This window comes from Aquarana catesbeiana, linkage group LG02, assembly GCF_042186555.1.
Source record: "Aquarana catesbeiana isolate 2022-GZ linkage group LG02, ASM4218655v1, whole genome shotgun sequence".
In the NCBI taxonomy this organism is placed as follows: domain Eukaryota; kingdom Metazoa; phylum Chordata; class Amphibia; order Anura; family Ranidae; genus Aquarana; species Aquarana catesbeiana.
This window is the reverse complement of record NC_133325.1, coordinates 681,652,501-681,680,144: the sequence shown is the minus strand read 5'-3', so window position 1 is coordinate 681,680,144 and position 27,644 is coordinate 681,652,501. Positions and strand designations below refer to the sequence as shown.

The window sequence follows — 27,644 nt, the reverse complement described above, 5'->3', positions numbered from 1 at the left end:
TTCGACCGGACTTGTCCGACGGACGCAATCCGGTGGACAATCTGATTGTGTGTGGGCTTCACCGGACCTTCAGCAGACTTTTCCAGTTGCAAATCTGACGGACTTTAGATTTGGAACATGCTTCAAATCTTTACGTCGTAACTCCGCTGGACCCAGAAATCTGCTCGTCTGTATGCTAGTCCGACGGACAAAAACCGACGCTAGAACAGCTATTGGCTACTGGCTATAAACGTCCTTATTTTAGTCCAGTGTACGTCATCACGTATGAATCAGTCGGACTTTGGTGTGATCGTGTGTAGGCAAGTCTATTCATTAAAAAGTCCGTCGGAAGTCTGTCAAAAGTCCGTCGAAAGTCCGCTGGAAAGTCTGTCGGACAAGTCCAGTCGGAAAGTCTGCCCGTGTGTACGCGGCCTTATACGCCGATAAATACAGTAATAACATTAAAAACAATCAAAAAAGCCTGCTCATACCTATAAAATATAGGTACAAAAGAGAGAGCGGCACTCACGGGTCTTGAAAGGTTTTATTTCAACGTTTTGTCTTCCTCAGCAAGACGAACTTGTGCCTTGTCGAAACATTGAAATAAAACCTTCATTGTGCGTTCACCTTTCAAGACCCACAAGTGCAGCTCTTTCTCTTTTGGATCATATGTACTACAGTCTTTGCTGCGCACCCGGGACCAAATTTTATCTCTGATATGTGTGTAGTGGCAACCATTGGATATTATAAAATATAGGTATATATGCATGGACATAGCTGCAGGGATTTTAACAATTTGCTCTGCCCAATGGTAGGCCATTCTAACTGCGCAAAGCTTTGACACACAGCTTTCATACCTTTCTATTGGCCAGTGAGGCAGCCCTCCATGATAATGGGCCACTGGGAATAGCAAATTCCAATATACCATTCCAGGGTATGGAGACATTATCGAGGGTCCTGAACGTTTTTACGCATTTGAGTGTATTTGAGTGTATTGTAATATTTGCTCAATTACCAGTGTGTTTTTATGTGTAAGCTCACAAGAAATACAATAATATAGTGCAATGCATTTTATTGCCTCTGACATATCTGGACATGTCAGGTAATCTTTTCTAATAGAGGTCTATAGATGCACATTGTAAATGCACTGAGAACACATGCAAGGCCTTCTTCACACAGATATTCTGGTCATCCAGAAATTCCATTTATGTCCATTCAGATGCAGCGGCTGCATGGACATGATTGCTAGTAAAAATTTGACAGTTGTGTAAGTCTACGGCTCCAAAAGCAAACAGTGTGCACTTGGGGCTGTGCAGCTTCACCGACATGGCAGTCAAATTGGGAGCAGGGGTCGTGTCCATACAGCTGATGTGTCCTTATTGACATGAATGGGACTACCTGCACTGGAATGCACAGAACACACTATGGTACACTTGTGCACACAAGGCCTAAATGTCATTGTAGTCTGACTAAGGCATTTTGGGCAATTAAAAATATGCTGGTAAAATGGTTGTAAACCTCAGATATGAAAAAGGAACAAAGCTCATCCCTTTATGGTGTGTACTTGTTTCAATCCGGAGCACTAATTGTCATTTATGTCTGCTCTCCCATTCCTCTGCTATCTGAATGAGTCACTTCTGACAACTTTTCCTGATGCTAAGAGAAAAAAAAGGTGACAGGGGAAGGAGTTCTAGCAAACAGCCTGAGATTGACAAGCCCAGTCCATTTCCTGTGTGCTGTGTGGAGGGTGTCCCTTCCCTCCAATCAGCTCTCAGAGCTCTCCTGAGCTTTGCAGAGTGTAATTTTCAGCTCTCCATCCCCTGTTTTCTGACAACGCAAACAAGCTTTAACCGGTTCAATACCAGGCATTTTCACCCCCTTCCTTCCCAGACCAATTTTTAGTTTTCAGCGATGTCGCACTTTAAACGACAATTGCGCAGTCGTGCGACGTTGTACCCAAACAAAATTGACGTCCTTTTTTTCCCACAAATAGAGCTTTCTTTTGGTGGTATTTGATCACCTCTGCGGTTTTTATTTTTTTGCGCTATTAACAAAAGAAGAGCAACAATTTTGAAAAAAACACAATATTTTTTACTTTTTGCTATAATAAATATCCCAATTTAAAAAAAAAAAAAAAAATTTTTTCCTCCGTTTCGGCCGATACGTATTCTTCTACATGTTTTTGGTAAAAAAAATCGCAATAAGCGTATATTGATTGGTTTGCTCAAAAGTTAGAGCGTCTATAAAATATGGGATAAATTTATGGAATTTAAAAAAAAAAAATATTTATTTATTTTTTTTACTAGTAATAGCGGCGATCGCAATTTTTTTTTCATGACTGCGACATTATGGCGGACACATCGGACACTTTTGACACATTTTTGGGACCGTTCACATTTATACAGCGATCAATGCTATAAAATTGCATTGATTACTGTGTAAATGTGACAGGCAGTGAAGGGGTTAACCACTAGGGGGTGGGGAGGGGTTAAATGTGTTTCCTAGGGAATGCTTCTAACTGTAGGGGGAGGGGACGCACAAGGGGAGGAGACCGATCAGTGTTCCTCCGTTCTGGATCCACGGTCCGGCCCGGTTAACGGGCAATCGCGGGTGCCCGGCGGACATCGCGGCCGCCAGGCACACGCCCCGGGTCCCGAGCAACGCGGCGGGCGCGCGCGCCCCCTAGGCGGCCGGGAACCCGAGGCCGTCATATGACGTCCACCCAGGATGGGAGATCCCATCTGTGGACGTCATTTGACAATAGGCCGGTGCTGAAGTGGTTAAATATCCTGGACTGTGACTGGATGTAGAGAAGAGAAGACTGCAGATAAACAGGTACAACTTATGTAGGAGGATTCACTTCACTGGGTATATGTAAGGGTTTAGATCACTTTAAAGTGGATGTAAACCCAATGTCATCCTTTCTAAACTACTGCCATAGGGATTATCTATAAGGATATACATGCCTCCTGCATGTATCTTTACCTGTCAAATGTCTCCCCTCTGTCTGTTATGAGACCCGAAAAACTGCAGATTCTGTGGGTGGGTCTGTTATCTGGAGCTCGGTGAGTGGAGTCGTGATGTCAGTAGACTCCCCGCCCACCTCTACACTCCCCTTGTCAATATGCATTTTCTCCTGTGTATTTCTTACACTGAACTTCTGCTATGATCTCTAACATCCAGTGAAAAGACAGGAAAGTAACCACATGACTTCAGCATGTCAAATCATGCTGAGGTGTGGAACAGCCAATCCTTGCAGAGCTGCTGAAGAAAGGAGTGGGGGTGGGAATTAAAAAATAATGCATGTCTCTTAGGCTGGTGCACGAGATGTAAATCACCAGTCACTCACAGCAAGGGGGAGGATTTGACAAAGTTTTTCTCAGTTTGTCAAGATTTATCTCACTAAACAATAAAAGAGGATTGCTCAGAGATGGATTAACTCTTTGTGGCAAGACTGGGCTCAAATGATAGAAAATCTTATACTCTACATTATGACATCAAAAGAAAAAAAAATTGGGGTTTACATCCACTTTAAGCAAACACATTTTTTTAGCTGTGATGTATATGTGACTCTTGTGTAAAACTCAAAGAAAAGCTTAAAAAATGAAAGCTGAACTTTGGACACAAACATAATGAAACGAAAGCAGCACAACGGTTTGTACTCGTTTTTTTTTTTTTTTTGCAGAGCCAAGTATTGTCTTGTAAAAGTAGCAGTGACATTATAACTGTACTGCTTATAGTGTGTAGAAAGCAGAGCTGTGGATAGGGGCCAGGAGGACCTCCCAGTACAGGCTGCCTGCAGAAAAGGGGAAGGATAGAAGACCAGTCACCCTGCACAAGGAGAGAGAGCAGCAGTGACTGGTCTGTGTTACAGGAGGCAAAATGCAACTTGTTTAATGCTTGATTATTGCATAGATCTGGAAAAAATGCACAAAGGACACCAATGTTCAAGTTGGACAACATGTGCCTTTTGTATTTAGACAACATTTGTTTAGCCTGGAAGTTAGCTTTAATCATATGTAAACTTAAGCCCGGGTTCACACCTATGCGAATTAGATGTGCGTTTCCGCACATCTAATTCGCATAGCAGGAGAATGTGACTGGCTCCCTATGGAGCCGGTTCACATATCTCCGGGGCGGCTGCGGTGCGCACTGCACAAAAACGCTGTGCGTCTTTGGCTGCGTTTCAGGGCCGAATTCAGGCATAGAAACGGCCCTGATTCGTCCCTGAAACGGTGAACAGGGACGCACAGCGCTCCTGTGCGGTCCGCAGCGAATTATGGTGTGAACCCGGGCTGAAACTATTTTTTTAGTTTTAGATAGCATAGGCAATGTTTTATTTTTTTATCTCTTTGTTTAATATTTATCAAGATCAGTAGGGCTTCATCATTTAAATGATTGATTTAGCCAGTGGAGTCACTAGGGTTTGTGTCACCCGGTGCGGTAAAACATGGTGTCACCCCCCTCCACCAACTATAGTCGCTCCTCAGTACAGACCCCTTCTTTCAGTATAGACACCCTTCCAAGTATAGTCCCCCCTCAGTACAGACCCCCCTCCTTCAGTACAGACCCCCTTCCAAGTATAGTCCCCCCGTCAGTACAGACCCTCCCTCCACAAAGTATAGTCCCCCCTCAGTACAGACCCTCCCTCCACAAAGTATAGTCCCCCCTCAGTACAGACCCTCCCTCCACAAAGTATAGTCCTCCCCTCAGTATAGACCCCCCCACTTAGTACTGACCCCCCCTTCCTCAGTATAGTCCCCTTACTAAGTATAAACCCCCTCCATCAGTACAGACCCCCCTCAGAACAAACCAGCCCCCCCTCCTCCATCAGTACAGTGCCCTCCCCCCAGGACAAAGCACCACCTCCATTAGTACAGATACCTGCCCCTAGGAAAAACACCCCCCTCCATCAGTACAGCCCCCTCCAGGACATACCACCCCCCTTCATCAGTACAGCCACAACAGTACAGTACAACAAACTACCCCCTTTATCAGTGCAGTCCCCCCAGGACAAACCACCCCCTCCATCAGTACAGCCCACCCCAGCACAAGCTACCCTCCTCCATCAGTACAGCCCCCCATCAGTACAGCTCCCCTAGGACAAATTACCCCCCTTTATCACTACAGCCCCCCCAGGACAAACCACCCCCCTTTATCACTACAGACCCCCGTCCCAACACTGCGGAGGACACCCCCCCACCATCGCAAGCAGACACCCCCTCCCCCCCGCTGTTACCGCACCATCTCGGGCAGCTCAGGTACATGGAACACCTGGGTGGCAGCTGGAGAGGAGAGGCGCCGAGGTGGAGAATGGATCGTGACAGGCTCAGGCAGCAGCGCTGTAGAGACAGAGAGGAGGAGGAGAACACCCGCAGCGCTGGAGGTGGGTTTCCAGCTGAAAAAAAAACTTCCAAAGTCAGCCAGGGCTTTCCTCACCCCCAGGATGGTGTCACCCCTGTAGCAGGTGGCACCCGGGTGCAGACCACACCCCCCCTAGCGACGCCACTGGATTTAGCTAGGTCCAAATCGCATGACAAGTCGTACCCTATTGTCGGCAATGGAACCGTTCAAATCTGTGCGATGCCGACTTTGCGGTGCCGCACCGATTTAAAAAAGTAGTTCCTACACTACTCTTACCGATTTCACGTGTGACTTGCATAGACATCTGTGCATGAAGTCGCACAGATGTCAGCCAAGTCACACCTGAAGTCGCGCTGACATGCAGCTTTGAAATCATGCAATTTCAGCTGAATTTGCACAATTTCAATGCTGCATTTAGTGTGAATGAGGGCTTAACATCAGCTCCCTTAGCACCTCTATCACCGTTTTTAGTTCAGCCACTCATAAATGTTTGCTTTTTGACCGTAGGGAAGACAGAACAAAAAGTCTTGTGTAGAAGTATTTTGGGTTGATTTACTAAAGTCAAAAAGGCTGCAAGATACATTGTACTTTGCAAGAATTTGCCCCAGAGCTTGGTAAATGTTGTGAAATTCCACTTTTCAAAGCATACCCAATCATGTTCAAGGAAAATATAAAAATGCATTTTTGCTTGCACATAATTGGAAGATGGAAGTCAGCAGAGCTTCACTCCATTCATTAAGATAATGGAAAATTACCCTGCAAAATGCAAAGTAAACAGTCTCTTTGCCTAGGTAAATCAACCCAAATATTTCCACCTGATTCCAAAATAGCCCAATCTGCTTGTGATGTACCAGGGAGCTTCCATGCTAAAGCAAAGATACCCATTAATATGTACAATGCAGACATGTAGTGTAGGTAAAACCAAACCAATCTACCCAAGTCTGGATTTACAGTGGAATGGGAAGATTTGCCAATAAGGGAAGTGAATAGTAATGCCTTGTGCACACGATAGGATTTTCCGACAACAAAATCCTGGATTTATTTCCGACGGATGTTGGCTCCAACTTGTCTTGCATACACATGGTCACACAAATGTTGTCGGAAATTCCGAACATCAAGAAAGTGGTGACGTACAACACGTATGACGAGCTGAAAAAAATGAAGTTCAATAGCCAGTGTGGTTCTTCTGCTTGATTCCGAGCATGTGTGGAATTTTGTGCATCGGAATTTTGTACACATGATCAGAATTTCCGACAACGGATTTTGTTGTCGGAAAATTTGAGATCCAGAGGTTTTATTAGGGTGTTGGAGATCAAAATGTCCGGAGAGATCTAAGCAAATGAATAGGTCTGTACAGAAAACTGAAGTAAGAGAGACAATTTAACCGGGAAGAGCAGAGGGGGATAACATTGTTAACAAGGAGAGAAGATTCCCAATGCAAACATGATGCACAAACAATAAGTAGGAAGAAGGAAATCAATGCAAGTGAGAAACTGAGCATGGTGAAGCTTTGAAACCATTCCAAATGGGAGTACAAGTAGTGTCGCCCTCTGACCTTTGAAAGGAAATGGAAAGAAAGCAGCACAGAGCTCTTTCCTCATCTGCAGTCATTTTGCAGCATCTCCGTCTCTATAATCTTATCTTTGCACTGGCTCTGATCCAAGAACAGTGGCAAACAGACAGGACTGATGGTTAGCACACTATTTTCTTGCTAACACATGTTATTTTCTATGCCTGCATATGGCACAGAGTAATCATAATGTTCAAAGAAATGGATGTTTTCTCCTGCTTTATTTTTAGATGTTTACAGTCTGTTTTTGTTTGTATGCTGGAGGATGAATAGGTGAAAATGAACCTGCTTTCGGAACTTTACATAAAGTAACCAGATATTTTTGTTTGCCTGTAGCCCCTCAGTATCTTAGTGAATAATATGTTATACATTGTACTGTATATTGATTAAAGTATCATGACCCAGGAGTGCCATAAAAGTCCACTACATCCTAATGCCACGTACACACGGTCGCACATTCTGACAAAAAAATCCATGTTTTTTTTCCGACTGATGTTGGCTCAAACTTGTCTTGCATACACACGGTCACACAAATCTTGTCGGAAATTCCGAACGTGAAGAACGCGGTGAAGAAGTACGACGAGCCGAGAAAAATTAAGTTTAATAGCCAGTGCGGCTCTTCTGCTTGATTCCGAGCATGCGTGGAACTTTGTGCGTCAGAATTTTGTACACACGATCGGAATTTCCGACAATGGATTTTGTTGTCGGAAAATTTGAGATCCAGATCTCAAATTTTGTTTGTCATAAATTCTGACGGAAAATGTCCAATGGAGCCTACACACAGTCGGAATTTCCGACAACAAGCTCCCATCGAACATTTGTTGTCGGAAAATCCTATCGTGTGTACAGGGCATAAGGGCTCCAATGGACCTCTCTACCAGTTGTCTTAGCTCCAGCAAATATCTGGCTATTCACATCGAATTTTGGAGCCAGATCTAATGGATCCTTGTAAGTATTATTCCTTGGCAATTCATCTGCACTAGTGGTGTGGGTCTTGATTACTACTTTAAACGAATATGTGGTAAAAGCTAAGATTTAAAATAATTCACTTTTTTAAGTATAGTTAGGAAGGACCCTAAATAACATCTGATGACATGAAGCCTCTGCAGAGGCGGCTCTAGGCTTTGTGAGGCCTTAGGCATAACCTAGACCTGAGGCCCCATTAACGTCTATAATTGGAAAAAAAAATAATTCAAGCAATAAAAATTAATTGCATATATTAAGAGTACTGGTGTCAGTACTCTCTATCTCAGCGCTGGTGTCAGTGTGCTCCATCACACCAGGGCTGAGATAGAGCACACTGACACCAGGGCTCTTAATATATGCAATTAATTTTAATTAATACTTAGTACTGTGCGCTGGTGTCAGTGCTCTCAACTCCCCAGTCACCTGCACAACCCCCCCCAGTCACCTGCACAACCCCCCCAGTCACCTGCACAACTCCCCCCCCAGTCACCTGCACAACTCCCCCCCCAGTCACCTGCACAACCCCCCCCAGTCACCTGCACAACCCCCCACCCAGTCACCCGCACAACCCCCCCCCAGTCACATGTACAACCCCCCAGTCACATGTACAACCCCCTGTCACCTGTACAACCCCCCCAGTAACCTGTACAACACCCCCGTCACCTGTACAACCCCCCCATTCACCTGTACAACCCCCCCAGTCACCTGTACAACCCCCCCAGTCACATGTACCTTACACATAGCAAGGCTCTGTCCCCTCACAGCTTAGTCAGTCGGCTGCACACAGACAGGCTACAGCGTACTGGAATTGGCCTCCACCATGGAAGCCCCGCCCTGGAAGGAGGGTGGACTCCACGATCCTGTGCTGAGGTGCTAGCTGTGCCCTTGCACAAGATATCGGCTGAAAGGACGGACAGGATTTGCTGGTGGGCAGGACGGACAGGATTTGCTGGTGGGCAGGGCGGGGCAGTTGACGGTCTCTGGGTGTGTGGCTGCTGGTGTTCTGATGAAAAGGACACCTGCTGTTCCAGTGGAGTTTTCTTGAAAGGGGTGGAGACTGGGCAGTGCCCTGGTGGGACAGGGTGTTACAAAGCAGAGAGGAGGCGGACTGACTGTACTCTGAATGAGGTGGCACGAAGCTCCGCTGACTGTACCTGGGACTGATGTAGTATGAGGATAGCCAGAGGCGGTTCTTTAGGCAAAGTAGGCGGTGGCGAGGCCCCTGGGGGGGGCGAGGCCTTAGGCGACCGCCTACTTTGCCTAATTAGAGAGCCGCCTCTGAGCCTCTGGGCACTCACCATCTCATTCTGTGCTCCATAATTTCTGAGAGTTGAAAAAGTTTGAATAATCCCACATTATTCTCTGCTGAAAATGCAGTGCAGGCTTGTATAGCCAGATGGCCTTCTGTGTGACTAGATATTCAGGTCCATTCAGAACAGAGTGAGTGGAACATACTGTACAGGGTCCTCTAGTTCATTGAACCCTACAGATAGCATGGCTGTGATGTAGATGAACACACAGATTCTTGTCTTCAGAAGTGGTCAAAACTACCTTGTTTAGCTCTGCTATGAAAGCAGGTATGCACAGTACAGCCTTGCTGCCCACGGTGTTCAAGGATTCCTATTTGCATTGCTTTGGTGACTCAGGTGTTTCAAATAAATTGTGTACATTATGCATAAGCAAGCACTGAACTTTGCTATCAATGAAGAGCTAGCCAACTTGCAATAAATAGTGTATATACATATCAGGCAAGAAAACACATTTCTGAAACTCCGATTGCCTACCTCCCAACTTTTTGAGATGGGAATGAGGGACACCTATTAGCAAAAGTAAGTAGGCATAGGACACACACCCTTCCACACCCCCTTAAATGAAAATCCTAAAAAAAAAAAAAAAAAAATGATTAGTTAAACTCACAAACGCTTTTTTACCACTACTATTCTTTTCTTTTGAAATGTATGTATCAATAACTCTCGGTGGAGCTGCTGGTATAAGTGGGCTTGTTACCTTCACTCTCAATACCTCTATTTCACCGACACCGGGTCTAGGGTTCCGTTGAGTTTACCTCTGGACGATATAAGCACCAAACTCTTGAGTAGGTTTTCCAATGCTTTAATAAAACGAACAAGGGAAGTAGCAGGAAAGAGGTAGTGGGAAAGCTGCAGGGAAGCTCAAATACCTTTCTGTTGTATTTCTTCGGAACATTCTTTGTAATTGAACACTTGCAATTGAATAGTCCCCCTTTCGTAGGATTCAGTCTTTGCCCGCCTGGATAGACATCTCTCACTTGCCTAGCAGCCAGTACGTAACACAAACAAAAGTCTCTGCCACAGACTTATCTGGAATAAAACCCGTACAATCCTCTGCCACAGGATGTATTGGTTTGTGATGAATGTCAGATACAGTATTGAACCTTTAAGCCAACCCGGCAGTACTATACTGTAAGATTACTTCAGAATGCGTCCTCCAACCGAGTCACCAGGCCCCTCTCCAGACCAGCACTCTGCATGCTCCTTCCGTGATGGGTCCTCCCCTGGGATCTTCTCGGTTGTCCAGCTTCTTCACTCAGGATAGACAGCTCAGGACCATTCCTCCGCTGCCGTGGTAGGCCCCAGACAGGCTTCTGGGCCCACCCACACGCCGCAGCGACGCGGGCCTCCGGAACGAAGGACCACAAGGTGGTATTCCTAGTGCATACCTGTCGGCCAGGAGGGCCAGCAGGTGGCTGAAAATGAACCCTAAAACATGTCCCATAAATACCCTCTCCCAGAATGCAACTCGGAGGACCACCTCCACCGAGTTATCACCGGGACAGAGGAGCACTCATACGCTTCAACATCTGCCGATCTTGACAACGACACCCACCGGCACAATGTGGAACTGCATGCAACGTCAGCCAAGATGGAACAGAGGCAAATCTAACTTCCTATAATAAGCGACCCACTAAATGTACCTATCAGCGGTAGATAAAAATCTACCAGCGCTACATTTATAAATGCATCAATTTAGAAATTGGATGGAAGATTTAGCACCAGGAAACACTTTTTGAAAGATAAATAGTGCATTTTACATACAACTATTTAGATCAGAACACAATAAGGGACAAATGAAGAGGAGAGAGGGACAGAGGGACTTTGTTCCAAATCAGGGACAGTCCCTCGAACTCAGAGACAGTTGGGAGCTGTGCGATTGTTCAGATTCAAGCAAAACAGCTTGATGTTTGGCCAGTTTATTGTGCATTTCTCAATTTTTTTTTCTTGGCCCCTCTTTATTTTTTTTTACAAAATTTAGGCCACTTCTTACATCATTGGTAATAAGAGTGCTTATGCGCATTGATGTGTGCTTTCAATGCTCTTTAAAAAACAAAAAACAAAAAAAAACACAATGCACATCAACATGTACATTAAAATAGATGCAATTTTTAAAACACAAACACGTGGAAGTGTTTCAAGAAGTAATATATATGTAATCAAATTGTACACACGCTGCGCTTATAAAAACAAAATGTAAGAAATTTCACTAAAATATTAATAAAGTAACATTGTGCTTAACATAAAACATTTATACAAAATCTATTAATACTATATATTAATGTGCAATAAACTTCAGTGAATGAATAAATAGGTAAAAGTGCTCCAATCAGCCTGTGTATTGCAAATATTCCACAAAGCTTGTGCAATTTTCAAACATTAATAGATAATTCAAAACAAACATCTATGCGACTTAGTGTTGCATCCATGCATTTCAGTGCTGCATCTATGCAATATGGTGTTAGTGCAATGTTCAAACAATAAAAAATTAAAAAATACAAAAAACGCATCCGTGCGATTTGGTGTTGCATCCATGTGATTCTATGCAATTCAGTGCTGTGTTGCTGTGAAATGATCAAATTAACAGTCCGATTTAGTTTTGCATCCATGCATTTCAGTGCTGCATCTATGCAATATGGTGTTAGTGCAATGTTCAGACAATAAAAAATAAAAAAATACAAAAAACGCATCCATGCGATTTGGTGTTGCATCCATGTGATTCTTTGCAATACAGTGCTGTGTTGCTGTGCAATGATCAAATTAACAATCCACAGATCTTCCACATTCCATTCATGTGTTATTGTGAACACAAACTAAAGTGCTCACCTTAGGGCGTGTGACCTTGCAACTAAGCTTGGTCAGAATGTGCCTTAGAACCTCTATGGGTTCGATGTTATATGCAGGGTCCTGGATAGATTTGCACTGGTGCCTCTGTTCCTCACAGCAGTCCGGGTTTGTACCTCAATATAGCAACACAAAAAGGACTTCATGGTGCAGTATGTACTAAATTTATTAAAATCATAAACAAATCCCGCAATGGGTACTCACAGTAACAAGGCGCTTAAGGGCACCACACTAAAACAGCAGAAACGAACGGGCAACAGCGGCCGGTATGGGGTGGCGTGCTAATCTTTCCCAACAGGTTGTGTGTGTATAACGTTCCGTCCTGGGAAGGGGACAGGGGACTAATCTTCCTACTGACACCAATGATGGGGCATCATTCTTCCCACTGATACAAATGATGGGATACTATTCTCCCACTGCTACCAATGATAGGACACTATTCTTCCTAATGATACCAATGATGGAATACTATTCTTGCACTGATACCAATGATGGGACACTATTCTTCCCACTGATACCAATCATGAAACACCATTCCTCCACTGATACCAAAGATGGAATACTATTCCTCCCACTGGCACCAATGATGGGGTACTATTCCTCCCACAGACACCAAAAATGGGGCACCATTCCCTCCATTGATACCAATGATGGGACACTATTCTTCCCACTGACACCAATGATGGGACACTATTCCTCCCCCTAAAACCAATGATGAGGCATTGGTTACTCCCACTGACTCCAGGACATTTTCTACTCTCACTAGCCCCCCTAATGTATGAAGGACAGTAAACTGACTCTTTTTTTTTTTTAGAAAGTTTGGAGACCCCAGCTCTAGAGCAAAGTTATTTCCTTACATTCTTACATCTCGGTTTTAAAAAAACGGAACTTCAGGGTGAACAAAAATCGTCCAAATACAGGAGTCATGTGTATTCTTACTTGAATCTTGATGTGCTTTGTGTGTTTCTGTAGTGGATGTGACAATCTGGATTCTCCCCACTGCTCTGTTGTCCACACAGCCTAGGAATAGCACAGTGATGGTGTCACTGATACTTAATTACTGGGTTTGCATTTTTGTACACAAAGTGGATTTACAGTATATGCTTACTGGCTATTGAGGAATGCTTTTCAGTGATTTTTTGATGCCTGAAGTTCGGTTCTAAAATCCACTGATGTATGGTAAGCTAACATTCTACATTTTAAAACTTTTTTCTATTGTAAACCAGAATAAAAGAAATGAGACAGAAGCAATAAAAATTGTAAAAGACATGACTGTAATTGTAAAAGCTTTTCAGTTATGCATGTGGAATAGACAACTGCGCACTTTAAATCATAGGAAAATATCTTACTGCCAATGCAATACAATTTTATTCAACCTTGATTCAGTATTTAAATCCTGTATATTGTGCACTACAAAGAATGCAAGATATTTAACATTTTGAAATGTGAACCGAAGCCACTTGAAATAAACATAGTTCCGTTACATTTTCTATTTAATGGAAAATATACACAAAGGAGTGTTAGAAAGCCTTGGAGAAAGGAGTTCACGCTTTTATCAGGATAGTTGTCCTTGCTTGAATGAGAGAATTCAGTTATAAGTTGAACTTCAGGAATCATTTGAAAACTTTTAAAGGGGCTAGTAGCTAGTTACCTTTGTCATTTGCCAGTTTGCTTTTTATTTTATTCTTATGCCCTGTACACACGATCGGACATTGATTGGACATTCCGACAACAAAATCCATTGATTTTTTCCGACAGATGTTGGATCAAACTTGTCTTGCATACACATGGTCGCACAAAGTTGTTGGAAAATCCGATCGTTCTGAACGTGGTGACGTAAAACACCTATGTTGGGACTATAAACGGGGCAGTAGCCAATAGCTTTCATCTCTTAATTTATTCTGAGCATGCGTGGCACTTTGTGCGTCGGAATTGTCCACACACGGTCGGAATTTACGCAAACGGATTTTGTTGTGGGAAAATTTTATAGCCTGCTCTCAAACTTTGTGTGTCGGAAATTCCGATGGAAAAAGTCTGATGGAGCCCACACGCGGTCGGAATTTCCGACAACAAGCTCCAATCGCACATATTCCATCGGAAAGTCCGACCGTGTGTACGGGGCATAACTAACAAACTGGGCTTTTAGTTGCAGGTACCAATGATCATATTGTGTCTCCATGACTGTGTGTACTGCCCGTGATGGTGCTGGAGCCTTGCGATTTGTAAATGGTAACACGCATATGTAGATGGAGACACAACACCAGTCCTGGTAAATATTATACCTGCAAGGCTGGTGTCATAGGTGATACAGATCACACCTATGGTGCCGTAAGAATTAAAAACTGAATTTACACACACGTTACAAATGCAGAAAAAAAATAAAAACCAGACAGCAGTTCTAACCATTCTCCACTTTTAAGATCAAGGAAAAGGGACGGTAGGGCGATGGTCGCAGTTGCTGCTACTGTCGGCCAGCGTCTCCGTCCCCCAACAGGGGAAAAGGAGGGGACTATTACGGTACTCAGTGTATGTATACAGTAAGGGTAGGGAGTGAAAGAAAAAAATGATGAAATATTTTATAAAAGTTCAATTTTAATAGAAACAATTTTCATAAAATTACAGTACCGCATACAATTGCGATTGTAAACGACAAAAAGAACAACACTACATATAACCATAAAAAGAGGGAGGTACCACATAGTCTGAACAAGTGGATTCTGCACAATTTAGATGGCAGATATGTGTACAACTGTATTTCTCGACCGGTTTCGCGGTTACCACCGCTTCTACAGGAGAACCATATCTACAATATGACATAGGGTAGTTTTAGCATATACAAACAAAACATCAAGTGCACATAGGATTATTGCAGCAGAGTTGTTAGCAAAATAACAAAAACATTCCGTACAGAACATAGAAATTAAGGACAAGCTCACCCAGTTCAGGAAATCTCTGTGGGCATGCGGGACCCCAAAAAATTCCCCCTGCGGCGGACACAGGGGATGACAGACAGCCTCTGATAAATAGATATTTGATTAGTCGATTATACATATCACCATACTGTGATATCATAAAGAAAGGGAGGGGTGTAAGTGCCAATGCCAAGTCCTTCAGATAGCCCAGAGTAGTGGTGTAGTGGAAGGAATGGTGCAGAGTTAAAAAATTATTGGAGAAAACCAGAAAGGGGAGATAGGAGGGAAGGAAGGAAGGGGAGGGAGGAAAGGGGGGGGAAGGGTGAAGAGGGGGGGGGAGGGGGAGGAGAGGTGTACACCAAGGAAAGGGAAGGGGGAATGGCGCAGGAGGAGAAAAAGTGAAGGAAATGAGGGGGAAGGCAGAAAATAGAGGGGGGGGGGAGAGAAAGAAAAGGGGGGAAGGGGAAAGAAGGGGGAGGAAAGAGAGGACTGGGAAAGGAAAAGTTTGGGAAGAGGAAGGGAAGGGAGAGGGGGGGGAAGGGGGGAGAGAGGGGAAGGAAGGAGGAGAAGGAGGGTGGAAAAGGGGAGACAGAGGAGGGGAGGGGAAAAGGGGGGGGGAAGAGGGGGGGGGGCTGGGGGATGGGAAAAAAAGGGGAACCCAGGAATTCCCATCCATGCAAGGGAAATAATTATGATGGAAAAACTACGCACTGACAGTAGTAGAGCTGGCACTCACCACCTAAAGATTGGAATAATATATGACGCATGAGCTGGGATGCAAGGAAAACTTCCGGTTAACAGGACCGTAGGTCAAGAGAGTCATACAGAGCCGTGAGAGACGTTAACATTTCAAGCATCCCTAGAACTGGGATCCTGAGTACGTAACCAAAGGAGTCACAATGGCTAAAAGGAAAATTCGTATAAAAATTACCATACACATACACATATTTTTTTCTTTCACTCCCTACCCTTACTGTATACATACACTGAGTATCGTAATAGTCCCCTCCTTTTCCCCTGTTGGGGGGCGGAGACGCTGGCCGACGGTAGCAGCAACTGCGACCATCGCCCTACCCTCCCTTTTCCTTGATCTTGACATTTTGGGATGATGGTACTTGTACCTATTGAAATCTTGTTGCTAACATAGGCCGCTCTTTATATACATTCTCCACTTTTACTAAAATTATATTTTTTATAACTGTTTGTGTTGTAGAAATGTTCCCCCGCTTCCTGTACTCACTATTATTTGAACAGGTGAGGAAAAATCCCCAAAAATGAAGACACAAAAACATTTTAAATTAAATTAAACTGCCCAACCTCCTTAATAACTGGAATCCCTCTTTTTTTAAAATCAAATACTTTTTATTGAGTTTTTTAGTGTTTAATATACAAAACAACAATAAAACAAAACAAATATGCTCCATAGTGTCAGGTCACCCGAGACCAGGTGACAGATGCACTCTGTAGGAGTCAGAAGTGCACCGCTAAGGTAGTGGACCCTAGGACTGACTGCTGCGGATTGGTTCAGGAAGCAGGTCTACAGGATAACTAACATGGATCCCAGTGGGAGCTAGAGCATAGATTCCCCAGGGCGCAGAGTCTAAGAGCCAGCAGGTGTTCACCAGAGCCTCTAGTGGTGAGGATGGACTGCGCTGCAGTCTGGCTCCAGGTCTCGGCCCCCAGGGTCTCACAGCTCACGCTCACCGTAGACTTACAGGAGAAGAGGAAGGAGGCAGCAGGTTGGAACGACAGGGAAGTAAGGGGTAAGCCAAGGGTCAGGGCGACTAGCAGACAAGGATAAACATAACAGTCGGTAACAGGAATCAGACGTAGGAAACACAGCAAGTACACACGGAGGCTATCACACAATGGTTGATCAGCACTGCTGGCTTGCAGTGCACAGGTTAATATAGGGTTCCCTGATAGGGCCTGGGGTGGGGCCATGCTTAGAGGAGAGGTTATAAAACCAGTCAGGTGAGAGGCAGCTGGTCTCTAGAGATGAACACATGGAGACACCAAGCCCAAGGAACCATGAGCAGCCCCCCCCCCCATGATATACCATCAAGTCACCCTAGGCTTAAAGGAGAATGCTGCAGAGAACACTTCCATGTTATTACACATCAACTCTATTCTGTGGAAAATTCTGTACCAAGGTCCTTGAAAAAAACGTACTAATGCCTATTTTTTTTTTCTTCATTTGAGTATATAAAACTTTTTTTAAGGTCTTTGAGTAAGTGTGAATGCATTTAGGTAGCTTCAATTACATTATCAGATACCAATGAGAATAGGTCCTTAGAAATGACATTTGGTTTTTCTAACAGTATTGTATATACTACATAAAACTTGGTTCTGTTCTGAATGACCTACTGACCTGTGTATTTTTTTTACAGCATACAGGATTATACCCAATTGTTGCCAAAAGTTTACGACGTATAGCTGAAGGAAAGGACCCAACAGACTGGCACATACACACATGTGGGCTGGCGAACATGTTTGCCTACCATACATTGGGTTATGAAGATCTGGATGAGCTTCAGAAAGAGCCTCAGCCTTTAATATTTGTCATTGAACTCTTGAAGGTAAATTAATTTATACAATCTACACTGGTATAAATGCTTGGTTCCCTAAATTGCTAGATTAGTGAGTTGGATAGTAGCGTGTGCAATTAATTATTTGTATTCAAAGCGTCTATTGTCAAAATGTATTATCATATAATCTTTTCCATACTGTATTTCAATAATTTCTTGCCTATTCTACTCTGAACAATCTTGAAGTTTGTAAACTTACTTAAGATCCCCACACATTTACTTTCTTAGCATATTCATTATGTGCTGTAGTCAGTAGGCACTGCTGTGTCACACATTTCACAGAGCCTGCCTTCTGAACTACAGAGGTGCTGAGATGAGGAGTTTCAGGAGGTGAGCCAGTGCAAGAATCACTGCTTGCAGGCAGCAAGGTACCATGGGATATGTAGTTCTTAGAAACTCACAGCAAACAGCAGAGGAGAAGCTGTAAAGCATGAAACTTCCAGAAAGTTGTGAAAAGAGATGGCTAGCAGACAGGCAGAACTCACAAGATGAAAGGAAATTTTAAAAGTAAGCTTATATTGGATTGTCAAAAATAACTGTTGTTTGTAGTGTTATTACAATGCTGATATTATAAAATACAATGAAAGCCTATGCTGTGACCAGATAACTTCTTTACTTATTAAATAACTTTTCAGAACATCAACATCTACATTTATTTTAGTGAAAAAAAAATACATTTTTATCAAGATATTCAAAATGTAAACTTAGTTGGCAATTGCTACTTTTGCAAATGTTGACAGTCATTGGGAAAATATTGCCCCTGACCCCAGCAAAGTCGATGGGGTTACAGTAAATGGCTCTAGTCTGAACATAATGATTTTACATTTTTGTAGAAAATGTTGCTTATTGTAGGTTGGATTGGCAGTACAATTTTCTTTTCTTTTTTTTTTTTTTTTTAAATAAAGCTCAATTTAGTCAGATAGACTTGTCTGTCAAGTTTTATTGCTTTACTTGACCCCATTTGGGAGATGTCACCATACTTCCTGTCCCTGTAAAAGCAGGACAAAAAAATAAGGGGAGAAGTTGTCACTACAGGCAGCAAAGCAAAGAGAGGCAGAAGTGGTAAACTTACCTCGTTTTACAAATTGGGACACAGACTAAAACTTAAAAATAAAACATGAACTTGGAGTTTAAACAACCTGGCCGAATGAGATTTGTTTCAAATTTTTTTTAAATAAATCTAACTATCTATCTATCTATCTATCTATCTATCTATCTATCTATCTATCTATCTATCTATCTATCTATCTATCTATCTATCTATTGGCTTTTTGTCAGATGGAACTTGGTGGAACTCAGTTCTACCACCTCTGGCCCTCTGCTCCCTGCTGACCACTATTATTTGAAAACACAAAAGTCCGACTTCTATGCTTACAAGTAATCGCTTGTTCCCTAATAGCTCCCACAGATCAGATCTCCTGAGTGGCTCCCACTGAGTGAAGGATGGGGACAAGGGAGATGCAGGTACCTGGGGTGCAGTGCAAATGTCAACATCACCACTGGATGATCTCCCTGCAAGTAAAAGAGGTGGAGCCAACTATAGTATGCGGGGAGGTACTAGAGCTGGCTGGGTGCTTCAGCTTAATACAGCAACAAAAATAAGACATGTGGAAGATGGTGGAGCTTTTAAGGAGACGGGGAGAAGATGGGGGCAGTAGAGGGGGGTTGTATGCAGAGGTCAGAGCTGAAGAGGGGTAAACGTGAGATGTGGATGGGGGATGAAGAGGTAAGTAGCTGTGGAAGAAGACTAAATTCTGCACTCGGTGTGTATTGCACCACTAAACTCTGCACTCTGTGTGCAGCGCACCACTGAACTCTACACTATTTACATAGCAAACCCTGAGCTCTGCAGTCTGTGTGTAACATCCTCCCGAAACTCTGTACTCTGTCCATAATGCACTCCTGGTATTTAATGACTCTATTTAGACCACACCCACTATTTGATGCAGTTTGGAGGGTGTGTGTGAGGGACGAGGGGTCGTGATTGAGCTCCTGTACCTATTTTCAGACAAAAAAAGCCCTGTGTATATATATATATATATATATATGGCTTTTTTTCTCAGAAAATAGATGGAGGAACTCAACCATGACCACCCAAAACACACACCCTCCAAACTGCATCAAATAGTGGGTGTGGTCAAATTTCAATGGGAGGATCTTAAAGGGCCATTAAATACCAGGATTGTAATATGTACCGGTTGCAAAGTTCAAGGGTGCACTACACACAGACTGCAGGGTTAAACTTCTTCTACATCTACTTACCCCTGCATCCCCCATCCACATCTCCCTTTAACCTCTCTTCAGCTCTGACCTTTGCATGCAACCCCCCCCCCTCCACTGCCCCATCTTATCCCCCCTTCTTAAAGCTCCACCATTTTTCATGTCTTATATTTGTTGCTTTATTAAGCTGAACTACCCAGCCGGCTCTAGTACCTCCCCTCACATTGTAAGTGGCTCAGCCTCTCTCACTCGCAGGTAGATCATCCAGTGAAGGTGTGAGGATACGCACTGCACCCTGGGGACCTGCATCTCCCTTGTCCCAATCCTGCACTCAGTGGGGGCCGCTCAGAAGATCAGATTTGTGGGACCTGTTGAGAGACAAACTGTCACTTGTAAACACAGAAGCCAGACTTCTGTGTTTACAAGTAATAGTGATGAGCAGGGAGCAGAGGGCCTGAGCCAGAGGTGGTGAAACTGACTTCCACCAAGTTACACCTGGAAAGAAACCATATATATATATATATATATATATATATATATATACTGAGCAAAATTATAAACGCAACACTTTTGTGTTTGCCCCTTTTTATCATAAGCTGAACTCAAAGATCTACACTAAACTAAACAACTAAACAAAAAAAAAAAACAAACAAAAGGCCTATTTCTCGCAAATATTGTTCACAAATCTGTCTAAATCTGTGTTAGTGAGCACTCACCGGACATCGGTGTATATGACAGCATGTTCCAGTTCCTGCCAATATCCAGCAACCTCACACAGCCATTGAAGAGGAATGGACCAACATTCCACAGGCCACAGTCAACAACCTGATCAACTCTATGTGAAGGAGATGTGCTGCACTGCATTAGGCAAATGGTGGTCACACCAGATGCTGACTGTTTTTCTGACCCCCCGCCCCCAATACAGTAAAACTGCACATTTTAGAGCATTTTTTTATTGTGGCCAGCTAAAGGCACGCCTGTGCAATAATCATGCTGTCTAATCAGCATCTTGATATGCCACACCTGTGAGGTGGATGGATTATCTCGATAAGGAGAAGTGCTCACTAACACAGTGTGTGCCTGTTCCTCCATTGCCCAAACAGCAGGCTATTTCTAAAAAAGGAGGAGCAAGTGGTGTCGCCTCCTGGCTGTGCTGTCTGATGAAGCTATATGAACCACAAACCTGGCTGGACAGAATTAGAAATGCTTTATTAGGTAAGACTGTTCACATGTTCAACTGTGAATTTAGCTGTTTGCCTGGAGTTGAACAATTGAAGAGGAATTCAGTTTTGTTTTGTTTTTATTGAAAGTCAGCAGCTACAAATAATATAGTTGCTGAATTTTAAATATCAGGTACTTATCAGTGTCTAGGGTCCAGCGCTGTCTTCCTGCAGCTGGTTCTTCTTACTGCTGCGGGTCCCAAAGGGCCTCGATTTTGGACATGGGAGCTGACTGTGACTTTTTAAGAAACTATAGCTTTCCCCCACTGTGCATACGTGTGACATGACCCAGGAGCCTGTAGGGGGCATGGGCAGAGGACATGCCTAAGTGCACGTCATTCTTGCCTAGGCAAAACCGAGAAAGTGGGAGCAGGTACCTATCAAAACTGTACCAGACCCCCCCCCCCCTCAAAAAAAAGTCAAATGTACTAGAGATTGGGGTGGGGAGTTTGATAAGCAAAGTGTCACATACCTGGTCGGGCTTGCCTTGCGGCTAAGTGCAGAGCGCCCCTGAAGTTGGTAACAGGAATTGCTTTGCTCAGAGAAGCAGGGGTTGCCAGCTGCAACAGGCTGAGGTGATAAAGTGATGCCCGCAGGATGGCGGCTGACGAGCAGAATGCACTGTTAGGCAGGAGTCCTCAGGAGTACCAGGTAAGACTTGGCAGCAGAGTGAGCCAGGAGCAGAGTCAGAAGCCAGGCCAGAAGTCATACATGGAAGATCAGCCAGGAGTAAGCAGCAAGCAGGGTCAGGAGTCAGCCGGGGTCATTCACTGGTAATCAGGCAGTAGCGAAGCCAGAGGAGCAAGCCAGGGGTCAAGCACAGATCAGCAGGCAGAAGTGGGGTCACTGGAACAAGCCAAGAGTCAAAGCCGGGGATGGAGACAAGACCGGTCAAAGGGAAGCCGGGTCGGTAACAGGAAGTCCAATAGTAACAAAAACAGGAACACAGGAGCACACGGGGGAGCTGAAGATCATACTGCTGGCTTTAAATAGTCCACTGGGCGCCAGAATCTGCCACGCATTGTGTGCACACTGGCACATGGATCCTCGCGGCTGTTCGTGCCTGTGCGCTCATGCGCATTCGCATTGGCGAATTTCCATGTGCCAATCTTTGATTTTGCTAGGCATTTGCAGGTGTGCCAATCCTTCTAAGAACTGTTCTCTAACAAAGGATTTCACCTTTGAGGGAAAGTCCACTTTAAGTCCACTTTAAGTGCCCACCCTACCTAATCCTTCATCTACAATTAAATATTACACGATAACTCTTTGAAAATAGCAATAAATACAGTACATGCATATATTGTACATATCCACACATACATGCTCAACAATATACATGTATACTGTACATTACATAACTATAAAATGTAAGCAATATCCCATGAAAATGATACAAATGTATTCAAAGAAATACACATATTAAACAAAGAAAAAAGATACTAATGCAATATTTAGATATGAAAGATAAACCACCAAGGTACATTAACATTTTTGGGAGTTTATATAAGATGGAGTAATGGATGGTGCAGCTCTATGAAAGAAACTGTACTTTAGTCTGTTTGTGATTAAATCTACTGTATCTATCTATCTATCTATCTATCTATCTATCTATCTATCTATCTATCTATCTATCTATCTATCTATCTATCTATCTATCTATCTATCTATCTATCTATCTATCTATCTATCTATCTCAACTGTCCTTCATTCATAAAAGACTCTTCTTGTATGGCAGGTCGAATCACCCAGCATGTATAAAAGAGAGACCTGGGCCTTGAGTGACGATGAAAAGCTGAAAGCAGTCCCAGTTCTGCATGGAGAAGGAAATCGACTGTTTAAACTTGGACGCTATGAGGACGCTACCAATAAATACAGAGAAGCCGTTATTTGTCTAAAAAATATACAGACTAAGGTAATTTCATTATAATATGCGGTTGATTTAGAGGCATTTTGCAGTCATTATGTTTTAGAGTACATCCAGTACTTCAAATTCAGCTGTCTTTTGGCCAGTCACCTGACAAATAGTATCTCCGGTGTCCGCATTCCTCACTGTGTGGTAGAACTGTGCCCGCGCTATATGGTATGAGTGCCATCCTATTCAGCAATCTCCTTCAAGCCCAAGCCACAAAAGGATGCACCCCCAGAGGAGGTAACAGTAGGCTAACAGTAAGTGGGTTAAATGAATGCCATCATTGATGAGTGGCCACCAAGATCAGAGGAGAATTCATAGGGCAGCAATGCAGTGTGGAGGGTAGGTAGCACTTTGAAAACTTTTTTTAAACAGGCATAGAAAAAGCATTTTAAAAAATAATCCTTGATCTGGATTGTAAGGGCTAGTGTACAATGGCGTATGATATACTCTTATGCCCCGTACACACGGTCGGATTTTCCGATGGAAAATGTCCGATCGGAGCGTGTTGTCGGAAATTCCGACCGTGTGTGGGCTCCATTGGACATTTTCCATCGGATTTTCCGACACACAAAGTTGGAGAGCAGGAGATAAAATTTTCCGACAACAAAATCCGATCGCGTCAATTCCGACCGTGTGTGGCCTGTTCCGACGGAACAGCTCGGTCTGGTAAACTTAGCGTTCGCAATGGATACAGCACTTTCGTCACGCTGCAATGTTAAAAATGGTTTAATACAGCGCACTCTCTTCTTCTTTATAATGTGACAAGAATTAAGTAGTTTTGCTGCTCATGTTCACACACACTTCTCACAAACTTATTTTTGTGTTTTTTTCTTGGGATTCCCGGAATATTATTATTTGTCACATCTGACAGAATTTCTTTTTTTTTTTTTTCTTTTTTTGTGATTTAAAGCCATTTTTGGTTTAGATTTTATGTTTGTATTTTTTCCAAGGCTGATCTTTGTTTAATGTAATTTTTATTTTTACTACAAACTATTTTTGTGTGTGTTTTGTGTGTCAAGTTACCACAACACCATTGATATCTTTTATTATTTAATCTCAAGGAGATTGTTTGTTGTTGGTGTCCCTTGTTAATTTCACATTGTATTTTTGAAATGTACCTGAATCCTCACAAACCAACTGTCCTTTTTGAAGTCAAACACACATAGGCAAGTATAATTCAAAACAAAATTCCTTTATTAAGGGCTCAGAACCAAACAAAGAGGGAGGCAACACTGGATAAACATGAGAAATTAGCGAAGCCTGGGACCCCCAGGGCAGACATCAATTCTTGAACATCAAAATTGGTGGCCTGAGGAGTCCATATGTAAGGGAGGGCAGTCTGGTCCAGAATTTGCAGCAGATGACATCTGTGTCCCCAGGCTGTGGTACCACAAGAGGCTGCATCTTTTGGCCGACCAGACTGGATCCAGGGTCCTCACTTTCTGGTCTTTCTTCCACGCTTCATTCCGGGCTGTGGCTGTGCTGTTGGAGATGTGGCAGGAGGAGGAGTAGGACCTGGGGGAGGAGGAGGACTGGGAGGACCTGGAGGAGGAGGAGGAGAAGGAGGAGGAGGAGGACCTGCAGGAGGAGGAGGAGGACCATCTGTGAGTTCGCAAAGGTGTGTCTGAGATGTAATTTGGCCCCTCATACCTTTATTAAGAGCCTCCAATATGAGCGACTCACACATGAGTTGTTGTCCCTCCTCCATCCTCTGCATTTTAGAGGCAATGATGGCAGCAATGTCCTCCTCCACGGTGTGTGGTGCTCCCAGGGCCTCTGTAGCCCTCCAAAACAGGCCTATGGCAGCCTCCTCTAGGGCACTCCTCCTCCTGCCACTTTCTCTTTCCAGGTGTTGGGGAGGGACCGGCATATCAGGCAGGCGGCTCGGCCCAGAGACTTCCCTGTGTATGAAAAAGGGACATGGTTTTAGTTTTTGCATCATCAATCACAATCCTAAATTAGTACTCCAAACTAACATCTAGTTAACATCATTGATTGGACAACCAGCAATATTTAGAGGAATGCTATTCCTGGCTCAATCTGGGCTCCTCCACATGTTGTTGCCTGGAAGGCCCAGGTTGGGCGTTAGAAGCCTCAGCTGGAGGGGAAGGAAGCATGGAAGGAAGACTGGAGAGTGATGGCCTGGGTTCAGTCTGGCCTGCCAGAAAATGCAGCCTGTCATAGTACCACATCCTGGGGACATAGATGTCATCTGCTGCTCCGGATCTCTGCGAATCCTGGACTTTCTGGCGCTCCCTTACATAAGTGCTCCTCAGGCCACCAATTAAGATCTTCAAAAATGTGATGTCTGCCGTGGGGATCACCTGCTTCACAATTTCCAACAATCTATCCAGTGCTGCCTTCCTCTTTGTTTGGTTCTTGTAATGTGGGTGGTTGATCTCCCACAGACATGGCAGCTCCCTTAACATATCAATGAATAGTGACATGAAGTCATTATCTTTTAATAACATATCCATGTTCACTGCAAGACACAACACAAGACAAAGCCTAATGTCAGACAAAACTCTCCTAATCTTGTTACAATATACTGTAGGCCTCAATCTAGAAGCAGTATAGGCACAAGTTTGTCTCTTACCTTCGTTCTTACGATCGGCGCGTCCAATGCTCCTTCGTCCGCTCACAGATCGTACGTACTATGCACGCGTGTTACGCTTTATACACACTGTGCATGCGTGTAACTCCGCCCGCCCCTGACGTTCTTTCTAGTCTATTCCCCGCCCCTTTTCGTTCGGCGCAGTGGGTGAAAAGCACATGGTGGAGTCAGAGCAGGTGCGTGCTAATTATAGCAATGAGGAGGAGGAGGAGGAAAGCCCGGATCCAGACACGTCCCGATCTAGAAGGAGACGATTTAAGGCCACAAATATGTCCTTTGGGGAGATGTTGGAGATGGTGGATATCCTGAAGAAGGCCGACTATGACGGGAAATATGGGCTTTACCCCAACCCCAATATCCGAAAGGCCAAGATCATGGCGAAAGTGGTCAAAAGTCTGCACAGGAATTTCGGGGTACGACGATCGAAAGATCAGCTCAGGAAGCGGTGGTCGGACCTAAAATTAAGAGAGCCCGAGCAGTACCAAAAGATCCGGAGAGTGCTGCAAAAAAGTAAGTAGTTGTGCTGTGTTCCTATTCTTTTTGTCTTAATTACGTTCGTGCTGCTCCATATGCTTTTCTTAATTGTACAGTTTCAAATGTCAATTTTAATGTTCATGGGCCCATTATTCGTTCGTATCAAACATTTTTTTTTTCGCCCTCTAAAACACCATTGTTTAGGCCATATGCATTTTCCTACATTTTTTAGGGCCTACTTGGATGCAAAATATTTGGTTGTGTAGATGGGTTTGTTACTAGAATGAAATGCAGACTAGATTCTGTGTAAGGAGAGGACACTGAGCAGCTGTTTTCACATCTGGACACTGGAGCACTAGTGTGGGACACAAGAACACCATTTTTATTAGGGGGGGCACACAGGTGCTGCAGTGTATACTATAGGGGGGTCTCCATCTGTGAAGCTTGTACTAAACAGGTAAAGTATTGCAGGTTGACAAAGGACAATAAACAAGCGACATCTTTGAACTCTGCTAAAATTGACAATTGTACCCCACCTCCAAGCAATGTTTCCTATTTATAGTTCTGCCATCAAATCACTGTGTGCTAATTATACCCTTTTTGTTTTACATAGGGGAGAAAAGACTCGGAGGACACCCCTCATCCGAGGAGACCAGAGACCCCCCACCTGTGGAAGAAGGTGAAATACCCCCAACCCAAGTGGAGCAGGAGGAGGAAGAAGATGTGGTTGAAATTGGCACCACAACAGGTGAGTGTCTGCGACCACAGACTCAGGTAAGAGATGGATGCTGGCAGATTTTTGATACCTGTTTTTGTTTGTTTTCTCTCTTTTTAGGTGATCGCGTTGTTAGAGATCGAGACCCGTTCACATCAGAAAGTGCCCAGATGCTGATCGGGGAGATCATGGGGTGTAATTTAGAATTGGAGAACCTCAAGTCAAAAATCAATGATGTGATTAAAAAAAATAATAACATCATTGATGTTTTGGGGCGAATTTAATACCCCACAAAATCACTTTTGTTTGGTACAATGTTTAAAATATTTTTGAAATGTTTAGAAAAGCCAACATGTGCTATCTGCCATCACGGGAGATCAATGGACACGTTTTGGGGGTGCAACCCCTTCCTCAATAATAAAGTAGCGGTGAGGAAGGGCTTGCTCCCCCAGAACACGTCCCTTGATCCCCCGTGATGGCAGGTCGCACATGTTGACATTCGTAAATTGGTGTGCATCTTCCAAATTTGGCTTTTCAAGGGGTGATTTGACCCCATCTGAACGCAATATCAAACACAGTTCCTAAATACTCATGTCTGATATTGCCTTCAGGTTTTACCATATGTGAACTTTGTAAGTTCAAGTTTTTTGTCTTTCTTGTTGGTTTTACACAGGCCTGTTTTATCGTAAATGGACATTTCTATTTTTGATAATGCCACCCCAAAAATTGTTATGCAACAAATATGTTGGTTTGTTATAAAAACCGTTTCTAAATACACATGTGATTGTGCAGGTACTAAAAAGTTTGTTACTCAAGAATGTGTGGATTATTGTCTCAACGCTACAACACTTTGGTGGTGATGTAATTGCTTTTTTCATAAAAAATGGTGGTTATTTCCTAAGGGCAAATCCTCTTTGCACTACAAGAGCATTTTCATTGCAGTTTCAAGAGCACTT

At 43.6% G+C, this 27,644-nt stretch overlaps 1 protein-coding gene across 2 annotated transcripts in view; it reads left to right on the top strand.

Moving 5' to 3' along the window:
* Positions 1 to 27,644, top strand: part of AIPL1 (AIP like 1 HSP90 co-chaperone) — a 148,312-nt gene that overhangs the window by 72,530 nt on the left and 48,138 nt on the right. For both annotated transcript variants that reach the window (XM_073616738.1, XM_073616737.1), the window contains 2 exons: positions 17,336 to 17,524; positions 22,709 to 22,885. In XM_073616738.1, the coding sequence (XP_073472839.1) occupies positions 17,336 to 17,524; positions 22,709 to 22,885 (366 nt within the window). The remainder of the gene's footprint in view (positions 1 to 17,335; positions 17,525 to 22,708; positions 22,886 to 27,644) is intronic.